Genomic DNA, 17,257 nt, shown 5'->3' on the forward strand with positions numbered 1-17,257 from the left:
GCCCGTTGACAAACTCCTCGTTTACCACGCCGATATCGCTCGCGGTCTGCCCTTGTATCCCTTCTTCGCTCTGTGCGACTTCTGTTGACACCGACGCGCCGCCTCCCTCTGCGTAATGAGCCGGTCATACTATTCTTTGATTTTCTTAGTGGCGGAATTGAGGTCGATGATATCGGAGACTCCAAGTTGAAGATGGTGACGCTGAAAATTATAAGAGACCGGCTTTTATTGCTTCCAACTACGTATGAACCAAGCTAGAGGCCGTGAGCTATATTTGGCTCCATGCTGTGTCGTTAAGCGCCCGCGTCATTTCTTTATCAATCCTGAAACGCCAGGCGCCGCAAAGGCAGCCGAAGCGATGAAACGGCCACGGATGGACCGTTTAGAAACACTAAGGCGAGGGGAAGGGCCACGAATTTGGAAAAGAGAGATCAATCCGTGGCCTCCAGCGCTCATATACCGCATATCTCCCGTTCGTATCGCGGAGAAGACACACATCTGAGTATCATCTCCAGCACCATGGATCTTCTAACCGTATATGCCTTGTCGGCGGCAGGTTTCGTCGTCCTTTTCCGTCTTCATCGTCTCCTTCTGCGTGGCGCGTCGTACATCTTCAGTCCACAGATGATGCGATTGTGTCTCCAGAATCACCCCTGGCCATATCTTATTCCACGCCGACGTCTTTTTGGTCCTGTCACCTTCTCTCGGGCATTTATCCATCTTTTGCACGTGAGCGGCACTGTTGCCTGCAATATTACCGGCGTCAGGGACAATCAGGATGCTAGCGCGAGGGCAGGATCTCTTGCCGTCCTCCACCTCTCCCCGCTTCTTCTTGCCAGCCAGTCCAGCCAGGTAGCTGACTGGCTCGGGGTCACGCTCACGGAGTTCCACATTGCTCACCGAGCGCTCGCTCTGATGGCTGTCATACAGTCGGCCATTCATGTCGGGCTTCTACTGCCGCAGACGGAGCTCTTTGACTTCCGAGACCGCTTCCTTCGTTACGGATCTGTGGCAAGTACCTTGTATTCCCGCGCAAGATAGATACTGACTTCTGGAATTAGGCCGGTGGGGTTCTTATACTCCTCCTCCTGTTCTCACAACGTTTTGTTCGTTCCTTGTCATATCTATTCGTCAGATCACATTTCTTCGTGGGTACTCTAGCTATGGTGCTGGTCTGGCTGCATCTAAAGCGACCGCGTACTCTACATGCCATCTGCTTTATAGTCGCCGTATCTATGTTTGGCTGTATATCCGCGCTAAATGTGGCAAAGGTGTTGTTTCGCAATCTCTTGGCGCGACACCCGCCCTTTCCCATCGCAGAAGTGGCGCCGCGGACGGATGCAGTCGAGTTGACATTTTGTCCCTCGCGGCCGTGGAAGCCCCGCCCCGGTCAACATATCTACCTGTACGTGCCTGCGGTAAGGTGCTGGCCGGCCCAGCGTTTTGAGCTCGCCTGGTGGGAAACTTCACCTGATGGGAGGGCAGCGTCAGTCTCCGTCCTCATTGAGGTCGATTCTGGTTTCACAAGAAAGCTCTGGCTAACCCGGCACCGACGACTTCGCATCATCGTGGATGGACCATATGGTGGGAAAGACCTTGACCGCTGGCAGCCGTTGAGCACAGGGTTCCCGTACGATGCGGTAGCTCTCGTCGCGACTGGTATTGGCATCGTAGGCCAGCTTCCCTTCATCCGGGAACTACTCCAACGCTTCGTCAGCGAAGAGAAGGCGATGCACACCCGGGGAGGGGGGGTTCGCCGCCACCGTATCTCGCTGGTGTGGCAGTTGGACAAAGAAGGTGAGCAAATTTCGTTGACCTTTGAAATAGACCCTGCTAAGCATTGATGGTTATCTAGAGCACATGAACTGGATATGTGACTGGATGGACCAGTTGCTTGCCGATGATGATACGACTTTGGTAGGAGAAGAGATCGTATTGCATTGATATCATCTACCCGTGCTTACCTGCTTTAGATTCTTCATATTTCGCTTTACATCTTGGACTGTTCGGATCAGTCCGTTCGTAACGAACGCCCCGGGCGCCGCATTGATGTACACTATAAAGAAGAACTGGATGTAAAGAAAATACTAGATCGAGAGCTCGAAGAGTGGTCAGATAAGATGCTCGTGACGGGTAAGTCTATATTAGCCCCTTGATGTATCATTTTCTCACGTTCTCTATAGCCTGCGCCTCGCCCGCTGTTCTAGATGAGCTTCGTAACATCGCCCTTCACTCCAAGGGCCGGATTGACTTTCACCAGCTAGATTTTCAACCAAATTCAGCCAGAGGAGGATTTTGGGCACCGAATGCCAGGGCCAGGCAAGGGGTCGCGTAACCGAGGTGGATATCCTGTAGCTAGCTACCAACCCTTTGATAGTTTTTAATTTAATCAGTACGATTTGCTGCCAACCAATTGAACCTTGTGCGTTTAAACCGAGGTCATCTGTAGCATGGCTATTGAAAAGAAAGTTCCTAACAACAGATCACTTACCCTAGACAAATGGTAGTGCACACCAGGGGTCGTTTTGCAGTATCAGAAAGGAGCCACGACTTTTGTGAACCGTGACCACGCCATGGAAATCGGCCTTGCTTCAGAAGGGAATATAAAGCCAAGTACGATCTCGTCTTTTATCTTATTTTTACCGTACTCACTACCTACCACCCCTAGCTGTTTTTATGAAGATATCATGGCACGAATGCTGGCGTTCGTTTTTCTGCTTTCTCTGTACCTCCTCCATCCGGCGGCGCTGGATATTGAGTTAGTTATATTGCCCACCTCCAGAACATTGAATGCAACTGACATTCGATAGAATTGATCAAACAGTTACCTTTCATCCTCAGCGCCAGGTCGTGCATCGGGTGAAAGTCGGTGACGGGGACAAGTTTGCCTTTCAACCTGGTTATGTTAACGCCGACGTTGGGGATCTGGTGACCTTCGAATTTCACAAGCTGAACCATACATTGAGCCAGTCAAGTTTGGAGTGGCCGTGCATATCCTCGCAGCAACTGGAATCTGGGTTCAATCAGCTTAACCCGACCGACCGCAACGACCTTATCCTAACAATTACCGTCAACTCTCTCGAACCGCGGTGGTTCTTTTGTCGGCAGATTAACCCTTACTCTCACTGCCATGCAGGCATGGTGTTCGCTCTGAATCCTGGAGATCGTATGAGCCAGTTCTTGGCTAACGCGCGCGCTTTGGGCGGAAGCGCGACAGTCACCACCGCTCCGTCTCTGATAACCGGCTCACTCTCATCTGGTACTATGAGGCTGCCTCTTGAGCCGTCGGCTACTCGCTGCATCAACCATTTAAATTCCTCTGACACTTTAAGTTCCTCTGGCGCAAATTGGGTGACTGCTACCGGCGGGGCAGGGCCAACCGGGACGGGGATTTCTTTACGTTCAGTTGTACAGCCTGAGTTTACATCTCTTGGCGACAAGCACACCGTTTCTTTGGTTACTTTTCTGTCCATTGTTGTCCCTACGTTTTGTATGCATGCTATGTGAAGGGCACAGAGTTTGAGAATGGTTAGGGCTGTTGTTTGCTTGTAGAGGTACCCCTTTTTTCTTGTTTATTGATCATCTTGATGTACTTCGCTTATTCTTTTTGAATTTTTTTCCTCTTTGAAACTTTTTATTGAATCCATCATCACTGTAAACCTGGTATATCTACTCTTGCTTCATTGCGGAGTCCTCTTGATCGATAAACATGGATGAAATTAAAATTTATCAACGAGTACACCAGTTTTATGTTTGCTTTGAATTGTTCAACCCATTCTATCTTCCCGCTGAAGTTCTTCCATTTCTAAGGCATGCTTATATGAACTCGACATTACAAACGATCACATCGGGTTTTGCTACGATAACACCGTATGAAATAATTTTAATACTGCATATCTATGGGCACCTTGTGAGCAAGCAGAAGGGCCGCAACTCTATCTAGGGCTGACCCGCGATCTAGGCATGTACCGTACATGTACTGTACATTTTTCCGAGAGTAAGGAAAGTCTTCGGATCAACACGGCCGACAGGTGTCAATTCATCACCAAGACACAATAATACACTTTTGTGCCTATTAACCAGGTCAGGGCCACGGAATGTGAGTCGCAAATGTGGGGTCACCACGAAATATGACGCTGTAGCCACAGGGCCACGGTATTTGACAGTTCGCAAGGACAAAGACAGGAAATAAATACCTCATGATATTTCGTTCGCACTCTTCTTTCCCAATCACAATGCTATTCTCTGCTGGCCAGAGCTCTTCATAGATCCCAATATCTTAAATCAGCTGGACTGGCTTCTTCAAGCGCTCGTCTATATCCTCCTTAGGTATTTCTTGATATTTGATATTTTTGTTATTTCAAACTTTCCTTTCCCCGACCAGCTGGTCTGGTCCCTTCAACATTAACCCTGATTCATGCCATCACCGTCCCGCCCGCCACCTATTGATACTGCCAGCGCACAGAGCCCTGAGGTTTCCCGCCCCCGCCGTAGTGGGCGTTTGGCTGGACGGGCGGCTCACCCGACTCCGTGGGCGCACGATCCTGACCGTGAAGCGAGAAGGACTCATCTAGCGGAACGGAGTGACGAGCAGGGGAGCGCTGGACGGCTCTTTTCCTTTCTGAACCCATTCAATACCGGTAACCCCACAGCGGACCAATCCACCAACAGTGGAACAACATCTCCGGCCACTCCGATCCCATTCGACCAACCCGGGTCACCGGCCTCGCCTGAATACGATACCCCACATTCACGGGCTGGCAGTCCGTCGCTTGCTGAACCAGCGGAAACCCGATCACAGCCACCATCAACTCCTGGCTCGATGGCCTCCGAAACCTCGGGCAGTCGCCATAATCATGTCAGACGAGATCGCCTGCTTAGTGAGCTGTGTCATATTCATCCGGACCTGTGGCATATTTTCAACGTGGAATTGGAAGAACTAGAAGAACTTCGAGGGGTTTCGAACTTTGACCTGGATGCCTGGAGAAGCGTGCTGACGGAATATCCTACTCTTCAAGAGAGAGCCACGTCACGTTTGGTTCAAGTAGAAGCTAGCTTTTCAGATTACAACCACAATATTGTTCGACAACCCATTCCTTCAACAGTGCAGGGAGCCGATCGGCGCACCGAAGATTTCTATAAGACAGTGCTTGATCGTATATCTAGCAACCTCGATGAAACTGCCTTGCAGACTGCGTTAGAAGAGGTTGACACAAACAGACCTGATGGTGCCAACGCATTCATGGCTAATTTCTGGGTACCTCACCGACGAATGCTAGAGCGAACAACGTCAGCTGACGATCGAAAGACAGTTCAACTACACATGGCTGAATATATTCGCACATTTCACAATCACCCTGTGTTTAATGATCTTCGTGCCCGGCTGGAACGTGACCACTCAACAGGGGGGGATAATGGTCCCGCTGGAGGACGGGTTCCCCCTGCAAGTGGTGGTGGTGGAGGTGGTCCCCCTGGAAGAGGTGGAGGAGGTGGAGGAGGTGGTGGTCCCCCTGAAGGAGGTGGAGGAAGCGATGGTGCCCCTGGAAGAGGTGGAGGAGGTGGTGGTCCCCCTGGAGGAGGAGGTGGTGGAGGTGGTCCCCCTGGAGGAGGAGGTGGAGGAGGTGGTGGTCCCCCTGGAGGAGGTGGAGGCGGTCCCCCTGGAAGTGGTGGTGGAGGTGGAGGAGGTGGTGGTCCCCCTGAAGGAGGTGGAGGAAGCGATGGTGCCCCTGGAAGAGGTGGAGGAGGAGGTGGTGGAGGTGGTCCCCCTGGAGGAGGAGGTGGTGGAGGTGGTCCCCCCGGAGGCGGAGGTGATCCTCCTGGAGTTCCATCTGCAGCTGCAAGATCACATCCTCGCAATGGATGGGTATACGATGGCGACATGGAAAAGCAGGTTGTGTCGTATAGGCGGAGTGGAAGTGGACATCAGGTACTATTAAAAACTCCGGCCCCATGTGAAGGGTATTTTGACCACGAATTAGTTGCCGCACATCTCGTCGGTGGAGACGCTGCGGTGGATGGTTTCAAGGCGGCAATGGAAGAACAAGGAACCGAGCCTCCCTTATTTCAAGAGGGTAGCATTGATCTTCTCAGGAGTGCGTCTAAACAAGACATACGCATCGTAAGCCGAGCAGTTATTCGGCGATACGGTTATCCCCCACCTGGCGGGTACTTAAATGCCCCCTTTCAGTACCTGGAGTTGCTTTTCGTGAGCCGGTCAGAGAAGTGCTGGTATGCCAAATCCACCGTCGCGCGATACCATAATTCCGTCTGGGTTGATAATCTCTTGCGGGGCCTTTACGACGCGTCCGGAATTTCCCCTCCAGATTTCACACCTTCATTGACAAGGCAACGAAACCGTGGCGAAGCGGCTGGTAGTACAGCAGTACCACCACCCGGCTTTTTACCAAACAGTGGAACGGCCCAGACGACAGTACCACCCGGTTTCGCGCCACCAAATAGCCAGATCCCGGAGCCCATCACAAATCGCCTAAATAACCTAGAATCTAAGTTGCGGGACATTGAAGGCATGCTAAGGCAGCTAGCCAACAATCGACTCTATCCAAGTCCTCCTCTGGAGACAAGCTACACAACTCCTCCGGAGACACGCTACACAACTCCTCAAAGGGACCCGACAGGTGATCGCATCAACTCTCTTGAAGCACGACTGGGGGAGCTAATGGATTTGGTGAGAAATTTGAGAGCAAATTAGCAGGAAACACTATAACTATACCTCCTATTACAATATAGTATTAAGTAGAACTCAGACCTAAGAGTTCAAAGGCTCCCCGGGAATAGTAAAGTCATGAAGGGTGGCATTCATCAAAGAGAATGTGAAATGTCAGATGCAATATACAGTAGCTGAGGTCATTGATGATGGCAAAGAGTTGTGAAAAAAGGCAAGGAGATCCCAGGGGAAATGGGCTTAGAGATTGTAATGGAGAATGGCGATGGCGGAGATGGTGGTAGTAACGTTTAAATAAGGTTGGCCGCCAAAACCTCTTTTAGACGCGGGAACCAACCCTTGGCGCTGCATCGGCCGTACGTGTATTGCTTTTGATACGGGCGCCGGTCAATCGTTACTCTGCCAGCTGATACGTGTAAGAACAGCTGAAGACTTTGATTTGATCAGAACACAGGTGCATCAGATATACAAAGATATCTTAAGTAAACTATTTCTCACTCTTATAAGTGAAAGCTCTCAGAATATTCTTGATATGCATATCTGAGCAATAGACATGCTGAGTGTATAAATCAGAAGTTAATGTTCATGAATATTACTTTGAGTCTGACTAATCATCACAGTAGCAAATATCTCAGTGCAGCAGAAAAAAATTTAAGCTCAATTTAATCTTTCTTATAAGAAGTGTACTCATTCTACAAAATATATTCTGACTTGTAATTGATTTCAGTATTTCGACCTCTTGTGCGATGGGGCCCCTGTGTGTGAGATGAGGCTCTTGACCATCATTCAATGTCATGAGTCTGGAAGGTCTCTACTTATGACGTCATCCGGGGGCCACGTTTTGATGGTTGAAGCCTAGCAAGGCACCAGCGCTGATATGACTGGCAGGGCGTCTTAGCTGCTTCTTGGCGCGTTGGTGGGCTTGCATATCTGCACCTTTTCCTTCTTTTTCCCTCAGAGGTTTTTTGAAGGCTTTTAACGGGGTTCGTCGCAACCGTGAGAGTAGTCGCTGGCATCCTTTAGTGGCGGTTGCCATCAAGTGGGAGTGTTGAATATCGCTGTAGCTGAGGATCACGGTGGCTGTGGCTGAGGCTGGAATTGATATATATAGACTGCCCCGCCTCCAGTGTAGAAAGCATCAACAAGAAATACAAACTCATACTCTCTATTTCAACAGATTCAACAGCCTCGGGTTGACACTTGGGCAGAGACGGTTTTTAATTCCTATACTTCGATGAGCTACATGGGTGGGCGAACAGAATGCTGACTAATCTTGCTGGTAACCCTAAATTGTCTATTCCCGGTACGGTGAGTTTTACTCCGAGGCGACAACGGGTTGCTGGTCATTATTGCTTGAGATTGATACCAACCGCTATCGCAATTGCCATTATTGCCATTATCACTGAATAAGTACTAATTACCCAATATCCTAGAAGGTGATGTTGAGTTTTCGATGATATCACATTAGCTCTTCCCTGCACATCAAAATCTCCTCTCTAGAATCTGGATGAGACCTTGCGGCGCAGGGAATTTTTATGTTGTTACAATTGCAACGGTATTGCCAGATAGAAATTTGAATACATCTTTGAATGAGCTGAACGATAAAAAATATCTAGTAATGAAAAACAATTATATTTAAATGGGCCAATGCCGACCAGCGGGTATTGCTGCGAAGATGGAGCAAAGAAACGGTATATAACCGCTTGTGCCGAAGCCAAAAAGTGGTAATAGTTTATCCTTGATTAAATGCGAACGGGAAACGGAGGGGCAGGTGGGGGCGTGAGGAATTGCGAATGGTCTGTGAGACGAGCGGGGGCTTCCAGGCACACATGGAACTCCCACCTTGATGATCGACCTCCTCGCACTGGTTGCCACGCGGGTACCAAGATGGTTGGGAGCTCGGTGGCAGACGGCCAGTCGGGGCACCGGGTTCACCGGATTTTGCGAGCATCCTGTACTTGGGCGAACGTGTAACGGTTCCGTGTGCAGTTTCCGCATGGAACAGAAGATCTTTCAGGGTTTTCAGCCTCACGTTGCAGGTATCGCAATCCATCGGCTGGAACTTCTCCAGATGCCGCCTCTGAAAATGTTTGGTCAGGTCCCCCGGTTCATGGAATGAATAGACTCGGTCCGCCAGCGAGAGTTTGGTGTTCTGCAAACAGAGAAAGCATATTTTGGGCCGTCGTTCCGTCCGGACCGCTCGAACGGCCGACTCAAGGAGTGTGTTGGAAGGTGGCTGGACCATCACTTCCACCTTGACAGCCATTGGTTTCACGGTGGTCGTTTTGGGGCTGGAGCCACGACCACGTCGACGGCAGAGCGGCCCCTCCTCAGCACCGCAGTATGCACTGACAGCGTGGATGGCGGTGATCCGTCGTTGCAGTTCCGCCTCTGGGGTCTTTGGCGGCAGCGTTAGGACCGCGTCGATCATGATCATCTGTTCGGGCGTCATGTACCCAGACCGCTCCAGTGCACTTCTCACGTCCTCATCGACGACCTTTCCGGAGAGCTGCCGCTCGCTGTCGATCACAGGTTGTTCCTGCCGGTATCGCTCTAGAATCTTACGCTTGAGCTCGATCCTCGCGCGTTGTTTCTCGTTTCGGAGCCGGCGAACGGCCTTGTGATATCTCTCATCTCGCCTCTCGTGCTTCTCAACCCGGCGCCTGTATTTCGCTTCCCATCGTCGGTCTTTCTCGGCCTTCCGCCGGTACCTCTGTCCCACCCGACCACGGAGCCAGCTTGCGGTAGAGTCACGGCGCTTCTTCAGGTGTGCGACTCTTCGAGCGATCTTCAGGATGGGTGGCTGGTCATTTACCGATCTCGACTGCTCCGGCGTAAGCTTCCACGGTCGGCGAGGGTCGATGGAGCGGCTCATCGAGCACACCATCCTCATCAGCGCCTTCTGCGGCTCGAGGCCACGGTAGATGCTGAGGACATCAGCGGTGATGTTTCGGTCCAGATAGTGTTTGAGGAACGTATCGATGCTGGCGTGCTGGAGCATCAGGTTCTGGAGAGAATCGCTCACGTCCGCTGTTCGATGGCAGCATCATCAACAGGCGTGCTCACTCTCGAAGAGAGAAGGGGAGGACGGGACAGATGGACACTCACAGCTCTCGTTAAAACCCTTCGCCGCTGCATCACGGAGGACATAAGGCTTCGTGACCTGCTGGAAGCCCGTGATCTCGCCGCCCTTTTTCATCCGAGTCCGCACCGACGCTGTGGTCAACCGGATTTCATGCGCAATCCGGACGCCACCTCCTTCGCGGACGGCTGAGCAGAAGACGAACAGGTCCGCCAGATCATCCCGCAGCGGTAGTTGCTGTTGATTGAGTCCATTCAGGACGCCCAGACTGTAGAGATCCTCGGGGCGTCTGATACCTGGTGACTTGAATGCCTGGATGTAGAACAGCATTCCCAGGAGGAAGACATGAGGACTGAGCACCAGAGTTGGGTCGTAGATGATCTCCGGAAGCCAAAAAGTGTTCCTGAACGGGAGTTAGTCGGCTCGTGAAGGAATAAGGCGGCCATGGAGCATGGGGGGAAACTTACGCATCCTTCATGCCCAAGAAAGTCTTAGTGAAGTGGGCGGTCAGCCCGACGCACAGACGGGGTGCGCTGGAATGGGGATCCCGGACCAGCGTGAGCTCCAGATCCCGATACCGAAGCTGGGTCAAGGCATCTGGCCGATTGCCCGTGACGCCCGCGATCTGGCAGAAGAGGATCAGCTCGACGCGCAGCCAGCCGACCAGAAACTCCATCTCGTTCGTGACCAGAAGCACGCGGAGGTACTCCGCCAGGTCGTCAACGTACATGGGCTCCCCCGGCCTCTTCTCGCGGCTGAGCTTCTTCTCATCGGCGATGAGCTCGATCACCTGCCGCAATATTTTAGACGGAGATATCAAGACAGGAGAGGATCAGACAGCAGGGTAGGAACCACATTACATCCTGTGCTTGTGCCATGATCAGAGGGTCGATGCTGTCGCCCGTGTCTTGTTTATAGACCTGGGAAAATTGCTTCCAGAAGGTTTCCAGGGAGCTGACGACTTGGATCCCCGGCCGCCTTCTTCCCCCTTTACCGCGACGCTGATCGCAGGCCCAGCTAAGGAACCCTTTAAGGGATTGGATTGAGAGGGTCTGGTAGGCGTCGAGCACATCCCTCCTCCTCATGTATTCGCAGTATCTGAGATTCTCCACGGTTAGCGGGTTGGTTTGGGCCACACTTGAGATCACACTCACCGGTGCCAGTGGTCTCGGACTCTATCCATGTTATCAACTGTGGTTTTCCTCAAGCGGCGCTGCCGGAGTCGTTTGACATCGAGAGTAGTCTCCTCGGCCTCATAATGTTCGGGAGGAGGAAGCTTGTCTTCTTCTGAGATCTCCGCATCACTGTCATCGCTGTCCTCGCTGTCGGTCTCCTCAGTCCCGTCGGTATTTTCGTCGCTGTGGTCTGAAAACACATCGTCGGCGTAGTCCGACTCGTCGGAGAAGTCGCAACCGTCAGCCCCATGGGAAGCAGGCATGCTGGAAGTCAGGCAAGAAGGGGCCCCGCCGACGACGCTGAGGGATCGGAGTGTGGGCGGACGAGGATAGAACGCAGAACAGGGGAAAGATGAGAGGAAGGATGATGGTGTGATATGGAAACGACAACAAGCTGGAAGAACTCATTGATGAGCATCGCGGACGCATCCGGAGTGAAATGAGAAGGGTAGAAGGCCACCTCTCTTCCCTGAAGGGAAGATAGCGACTGGCAGAGGGGGAGCAATCCATTTTGAGTCGCCCGGCACGAAAAGAGCGTGGCCTCTGGCTTGGTGTGAGGGAGGGTGGTTGAGGTGAATGAAAACGGGCTGGCAGAGGAGCGTTTCAAAGGTGGTGCAGCATGGCCATCACTCTGATTGGATGCGTGCATGTTGGAGGAAGGGTGCGTGGCGGCACAGCCTGGCGAGTGGACGTCGCAAAATGGCGACGGGGCCGGGTTCTTTCGGCCGCCCGCCTGCCATCACATCGTTTAATCAAGTAAAAATTAACTTCTCATATAATCATTATATGATTTTTATTGTTTTAAAAATACTCACTCATTTTATATAGAGTATTTTATGAGATGTTAAAAGCACTTTGTATGCTTTACAATCAATTTATATAATTATCAAAATCTTTTCTGAAATATAGTGAAGACTTGCTCAGTGACAATTCTAAACAATGATTATATAATAAATTAGCATTTATTAATAGTTAATTGATACAATCAACTTCTCTTTTACATCTACTCATTTTTGTTATTGCACTCTGTGCTTATGTAGCTTTTAAAAATTCTTTTATATAATCTCTTTTATCTCACATTCCGCGCTCATGTAGCGTACGCAGCTCAGTAGGATAATACACGTCTGATTCTCTAAAAGATGAAGATGGGCGGACGCCCCTATATATACATGCTTGTTTATTTACAGTGATTGATTCCTGCGGAAGGAGCGATCGCAGGGTTATAAAAGGAAGGATAGAAGCCTTGAGTAGGGGCGGAAGAAGGAAGGGGTGGAGCGGAAGCTCTGGGAATCAGCGAGGGGTGGGTAGGGGCGTAAGTACGCCACAGTCCCCCTGTCGGAAAAAGGAGCGGTCGCGGAGAATGAGGATGACGTCGAAAGAAGGTGGTAGAAAATATGAAACGCTGCGGGTGCTAAACCTAATGAGGAAGATGGGGGCGTAGGAGGCGGACGCTAGGCCTTTTTGAATATGGGTCGATATCATTTATATAAAAAAGGGCAGGTAAACAAGGGGCTGGGACAATAAGGCGATAGGATGCCAAGCGGACGTCATAAGGAAAGAGGTTGGGTTAGGGTTAGGGTTAGGTACGCCATAAGGAAAGAGGTTGGGTAGCGGTTGGATTCGTTGTCGAAAGCGAAAGAATACCCTGGGCGAGAAAGGCCTTGTGTAAGATAAAGAGACCAGCGGAAGACAGCAAGGAGGTTGAGAGAATAGAAAGGATTAACAAGGGGATTGAAGACAAAAGACCGTAGAGCAAGCAGAAGGAATGGAAGGCGGAAGATTTGTAGGTGAAAGAAAAAAAAGGGGGGGGAGATTCTTTGTGTGGCGGGGGCCTTCTGACGGAAGGCTGGGGGTTATGTGGGTGAATGGAGCCGCAGGCATATAATGCGATCGTTTCCCCTTCTTCTTCCTTCTTATTTCCCACATCCTCCCTGTCTTGCAGTATCGAACGACGTCAACGCAGCAATACGCGATAGAGCGACACCATTATTCATCCGCCATAGGGCTGCTGAGCGAAGCGTTGGGCAAAGATTTCGGGCGAACCCTAGCAGAACCTGCGAAAGAGTCCACCGCGCGTTTACGAGCCGACTTACTTCGACACGATGGGTCCCAAAAAGACATCTGGATCATCAAAGGTGGGAGGAGCAGGCAGCCAGGGCGAACGACTTGGCCAGAGCGGCACGAAAAAGGCCTTGGAGAAGATATTCCGGTCGCTGAGTCAGGAGGAGCGTGACGCCCTTCTTCATGTGAGTGAGGAAGAGGGGGAACTGGAGGAGGCGGACGAGGAGACGGACGAGGAGACGGACGACGGAGCGGAAAAGCCGGCATTTCGCACAGCGGGTGAGTTAGGACTGTTTGATCCCGCCAACCTCGGTTTATACATTTTCCCCGGGGCCGATGGGTGTCCGATACTAACGCCTTATCCGTTCGCAGACCTGAAGAAGTCGTGGCCTTCGAAAACGCGTCGATTTTTAGACGAAGATACGGATGTGGAAGTGGACGTAGGGGGTGAAGAGGATCCTAGGGGGGCAGCAGCGGGGGACGAGGCGGACGAGCCAGAGCTGGCAGAGGTGGTTGAGGAGGCCAAGATGAGCGGTGGGCGACGGTCGTCTATTTTATCTTCTGGAGGCCGTACAATCGACTGTATGGCGCAAGATCTGAAGGTGTTGGGGCGGCCGCCTAACCTTGACAAGCATAATCTAGACGTTGTCCAGGCCGCTCGGAAGGAATTAGACCGGATTGGCGAATTCGCTGTGGTTTCAGCTGCGGGGGATACCATCGCCAATAACCGTTTCTTCAAGCTGCCCAGCGGGGCACGCTTCAGCGACCTTATGGATGGTGGGTTGTCGGCGGACGTTGCATTCTGGGACGCACGCCTTGCTAGGCAGGAGGCCAAGCTGCAACATGAGCTCGAGGATGATTGGTGAAGGGGTTGAAGCGGAAGGGGGTATTTCCTTTGTTGTCTCTGGAATGGGGCGGAAGGCCTTTGATTTCTTGCTGCTTGCGTCGTTTGCTTGGGTGGACGAAGGTGGGGTATGATCGAGGGGGGTGTTTTCCTTTATTCTTTCTTTTTCTTCCTTTCCTTCTTTTCTTTTGTTTTCTTTCGCGCGATCGGGTAGCTAAAAATAGGTTGGTAATGAATTTTCTTTCTCCTTCTCACTCCTTTCTCTCTCGCATTCTTCTTACTTTTTACGCGGTCGACCGCGCGGCTTCTTGGCCATGAAGGCTTTGACAAGGTCCGGGGTATCCTCTGCGATCACGTCGAGAGATTCCCAGGTTGGGTCTTCGTATCCTTTCCACTTGATCTGGAGGTAGGTCTCGCCGCTCTCCATGCGTCTTCCGATGATCTTTTCGATCTCAAATTGTGGCTGACCATCTACCATGACTGGTTCGGGTGGCGGGTGTTCGAGGTTTGCGGGACGTAAGAGCGTCTTTTCCAAATGAATGACGGAAATAACGGGGTGCATACGCCATTTGGGGGGAAGCTGTAGGCGGAAGGCGACATCCGAGATCTTCTCGACGACCTTGAATGGGCCTATTCGCAGGGGCGAAAGTTTGGAGGATCCTCGAACGACATACCCTTTCTCGTTTTTGCGGGCCAGGTTCAGGAACGCGAAGTCGCCTACCCGAATGATTGGCTGAGAGTGGGAGCGGTCGAAGGACTCGGCCATCTTGGCTTTTGCGAGAGCGTACAAATCCAGGACGTCCCGCCGCACTGCGTCCCGTGCGGCGATGAACTCAGCTACGTCCGCCGGAGCTTCCTCGTTCTTTAATGGTAGCCACCTTGGTTTCACGCCCGTGAGTAACTCGAAAGGAGAGATCGCTGCCGGGTGGGCAGCTACCGAATTTAACGTTCTTTCCACCTGGTTGAGCAGGGCGTTCCAGCCCGCTTCATACTTGCCTATGAGAAGCGCTCGCAAGGTGACTTCGACAGTGAGATTGGTTCGTTCACTTTGGCCCTTTGAGCGAGGATTGTAGGCGGTCGTCATCCAGCTCTTGACTCCCATCAACCGAAGAACGCACTTCCAAAATTGCGACGTGAATTTGGGGTCCCTGTCTGAGATAATCGCCAGCGGGGGCTGCCAGCGGCAGATCACCTCCTTATAGAACGCTTCCGCCCACCGCGGCGCGTCCCACTTCTCTTGCCCTGCGACTAGAATCACGGCTTTGGAGAATTTGTCCGTGACTGTCAATATAGTGTCACGGCTGTCGCTTACGGGCAGTCCGGTAATGAAATCTATCGAGAGGACCTCGAACGGCTCTTTCGGGGACGAGATGGGGTGTGATTTGCCCCACTGAGCGTGGTTGGGTGGCTTAGACAGCTGGCAATTCGGGCATCGTGAAATGCGATCGAGGATTCGTCTGCGAGCGTGAGGCAAGAAGAAGGATCGGCGAACAATGTCTTCCGTCCGATGAAGCCCTGGATGTCCGGCTGCGTCATGACACAAGCGAATAAGGCTTTCGGCTAGGGTTTGCGTGATGCAGAGGCGATCGTTGGTGAAAAACAAGAGACCGTCGTGAAGCGTAAACGAATGATATTTTCCCTCTCGCGCTACCTTACGATAGACCTTCCCCAAGGCTGGATCAGCCGGTAGGTCCTTACGCAATTGGTATTTGAATTCGCCAATCCGGTCTAATTCCTTCCGAGCGGCCTGGACAACGTCTAGATTATGCTTGTCAAGGTTAGGCGGCCGCCCCAACACCTTCAGATCTTGCGCCATACAGTCGATTGTACGGCCTCCAGAAGATAAAATAGACGACCGTCGCCCACCGCTCATCTTGGCCTCCTCAACCACCTCTGCCAGCTCTGGCTCGTCCGCCTCGTCCCCCGCTGCTGCCCCCCTAGGATCCTCTTCACCCCCTGCGTCCACTTCCACATCCGTATCTTCGTCTGAAAATCGACGCGTTTTCGAAGGCCACGACTTCTTCAGGTCTGCGAACGGATAAGGCGTTAGTATCGGACACCCATCGGCCCCGGGGAAAATGTATAAACCGAGGTTGGCGGGATCAAACAGTCCTAACTCACCCGCTGTGCGAAATGCCGGCTTTTCCGCTCCGTCGTCCGTCTCCTCGTCCGTCTCCTCGTCCGCCTCCTCCAGTTCCCCCTCTTCCTCACTCACATGAAGAAGGGCGTCACGCTCCTCCTGACTCAGCGACCGGAATATCTTCTCCAAGGCCTTTTTCGTGCCGCTCTGGCCAAGTCGTTCGCCCTGGCTGCCTGCTCCTCCCACCTTTGATGATCCAGATGTCTTTTTGGGACCCATCGTGTCGAAGTAAGTCGGCTCGTAAACGCGCGGTGGACTCTTTCGCAGGTTCTGCTAGGGTTCGCCCGAAATCTTTGCCCAACGCTTCGCTCAGCAGCCCTATGGCGGATGAATAATGGTGTCGCTCTATCGCGTATTGCTGCGTTGACGTCGTTCGATACTGCAAGACAGGGAGGATGTGGGAAATAAGAAGGAAGAAGAAGGGGAAACGATCGCATTATATGCCTGCGGCTCCATTCACCCACATAACCCCCAGCCTTCCGTCAGAAGGCCCCCGCCACACAAAGAATCTCCCCCCCCTTTTTTTTCTTTCACCTACAAATCTTCCGCCTTCCATTCCTTCTGCTTGCTCTACGGTCTTTTGTCTTCAATCCCCTTGTTAATCCTTTCTATTCTCTCAACCTCCTTGCTGTCTTCCGCTGGTCTCTTTATCTTACACAAGGCCTTTCTCGCCCAGGGTATTCTTTCGCTTTCGACAACGAATCCAACCGCTACCCAACCTCTTTCCTTATGACGTCCGCTTGGCATCCTATCGCCTTATTGTCCCAGCCCCTTGTTTACCTGCCCTTTTTTATATAAATGATATCGACCCATATTCAAAAAGGCCTAGCGTCCCGCCTCCTACGCCCCCATCTTCCTCATTAGGTTTAGCACCCGCAGCGTTTCATATTTTCTACCACCTTCTTTCGACGTCATCCTCATTCTCCGCGACCGCTCCTTTTTCCGACAGGGGGACTGTGGCGTACTTACGCCCCTACCCACCCCTCGCTGATTCCCAGAGCTTCCGCTCCACCCCTTCCTTCTTCCGCCCCTACTCAAGGCTTCTATCCTTCCTTTTATAACCCTGCGATCGCTCCTTCCGCAGGAATCAATCACTGTAAATAAACAAGCATGTATATATAGGGGCGTCCGCCCATCTTCATCTTTTAGAGAATCAGACGTGTATTATCCTACTGAGCTGCGTACGCTACATTATATGAGCAGTATTTCTATTAATGCAGAAGAATACTGCATCTACATCTAAAATGTAAAAAGCTTTTCTCTACATCATACA

The 17,257-nt window shown here is 51.7% G+C and overlaps 7 protein-coding genes across 7 annotated transcripts; 3 read left to right on the forward strand and 4 right to left on the reverse strand.

Moving 5' to 3' along the window:
* Positions 1-528: 528 nt before the first annotated feature.
* Positions 529-942, reverse strand: HCAG_08762 (predicted protein; the record flags this gene model as incomplete). The annotated part of the gene is made up of 2 exons (XM_001536390.1): positions 529-653; positions 699-942. 2 exons carry the CDS (start codon positions 940-942, stop codon positions 529-531), a joined length of 369 nt encoding a protein of 122 aa, XP_001536440.1.
* A 293-nt stretch (positions 943-1,235) lies between these two features.
* HCAG_08763 (predicted protein) lies at positions 1,236-2,873 on the forward strand (the record flags this gene model as incomplete). Its single annotated transcript, XM_001536391.1, has 7 exons — positions 1,236-1,797; positions 1,856-1,917; positions 1,974-2,133; positions 2,261-2,340; positions 2,508-2,613; positions 2,683-2,758; positions 2,825-2,873. 7 exons carry the CDS (start codon positions 1,236-1,238, stop codon positions 2,871-2,873), a joined length of 1,095 nt encoding a protein of 364 aa, XP_001536441.1.
* A 249-nt stretch (positions 2,874-3,122) lies between these two features.
* Positions 3,123-3,473, reverse strand: HCAG_08764 (predicted protein; the record flags this gene model as incomplete). The annotated part of the gene is made up of 1 exon (XM_001536392.1): positions 3,123-3,473. One exon carries the CDS (start codon positions 3,471-3,473, stop codon positions 3,123-3,125), a length of 351 nt encoding a protein of 116 aa, XP_001536442.1.
* A 944-nt stretch (positions 3,474-4,417) lies between these two features.
* HCAG_08765 (predicted protein) lies at positions 4,418-6,753 on the forward strand (the record flags this gene model as incomplete). The annotated part of the gene is made up of 2 exons (XM_001536393.1): positions 4,418-6,685; positions 6,748-6,753. 2 exons carry the CDS (start codon positions 4,418-4,420, stop codon positions 6,751-6,753), a joined length of 2,274 nt encoding a protein of 757 aa, XP_001536443.1.
* Positions 6,754-8,414: 1,661 nt separating this feature from the next.
* HCAG_08766 (predicted protein) lies at positions 8,415-11,202 on the reverse strand (the record flags this gene model as incomplete). Its single annotated transcript, XM_001536394.1, has 5 exons — positions 8,415-9,712; positions 9,791-10,167; positions 10,232-10,554; positions 10,625-10,862; positions 10,919-11,202. 5 exons carry the CDS (start codon positions 11,200-11,202, stop codon positions 8,415-8,417), a joined length of 2,520 nt encoding a protein of 839 aa, XP_001536444.1.
* A 1,839-nt stretch (positions 11,203-13,041) lies between these two features.
* HCAG_08767 (predicted protein) lies at positions 13,042-13,866 on the forward strand (the record flags this gene model as incomplete). The annotated part of the gene is made up of 2 exons (XM_001536395.1): positions 13,042-13,279; positions 13,373-13,866. The coding sequence occupies 2 exons, from the start codon at positions 13,042-13,044 to the stop codon at positions 13,864-13,866; spliced, it is 732 nt and encodes a 243-aa protein (XP_001536445.1).
* Positions 13,867-14,121: 255 nt separating this feature from the next.
* HCAG_08768 (predicted protein) lies at positions 14,122-16,203 on the reverse strand (the record flags this gene model as incomplete). The annotated part of the gene is made up of 2 exons (XM_001536396.1): positions 14,122-15,872; positions 15,966-16,203. 2 exons carry the CDS (start codon positions 16,201-16,203, stop codon positions 14,122-14,124), a joined length of 1,989 nt encoding a protein of 662 aa, XP_001536446.1.
* Between the last annotated feature and the right edge of the window lie 1,054 nt (positions 16,204-17,257).

This window comes from Histoplasma capsulatum, genomic scaffold (genome assembly GCF_000149585.1).
Source record: "Histoplasma capsulatum NAm1 scaffold_12 genomic scaffold, whole genome shotgun sequence".
In the NCBI taxonomy this organism is placed as follows: Eukaryota; Fungi; Ascomycota; class Eurotiomycetes; order Onygenales; family Ajellomycetaceae; genus Histoplasma; species Histoplasma mississippiense.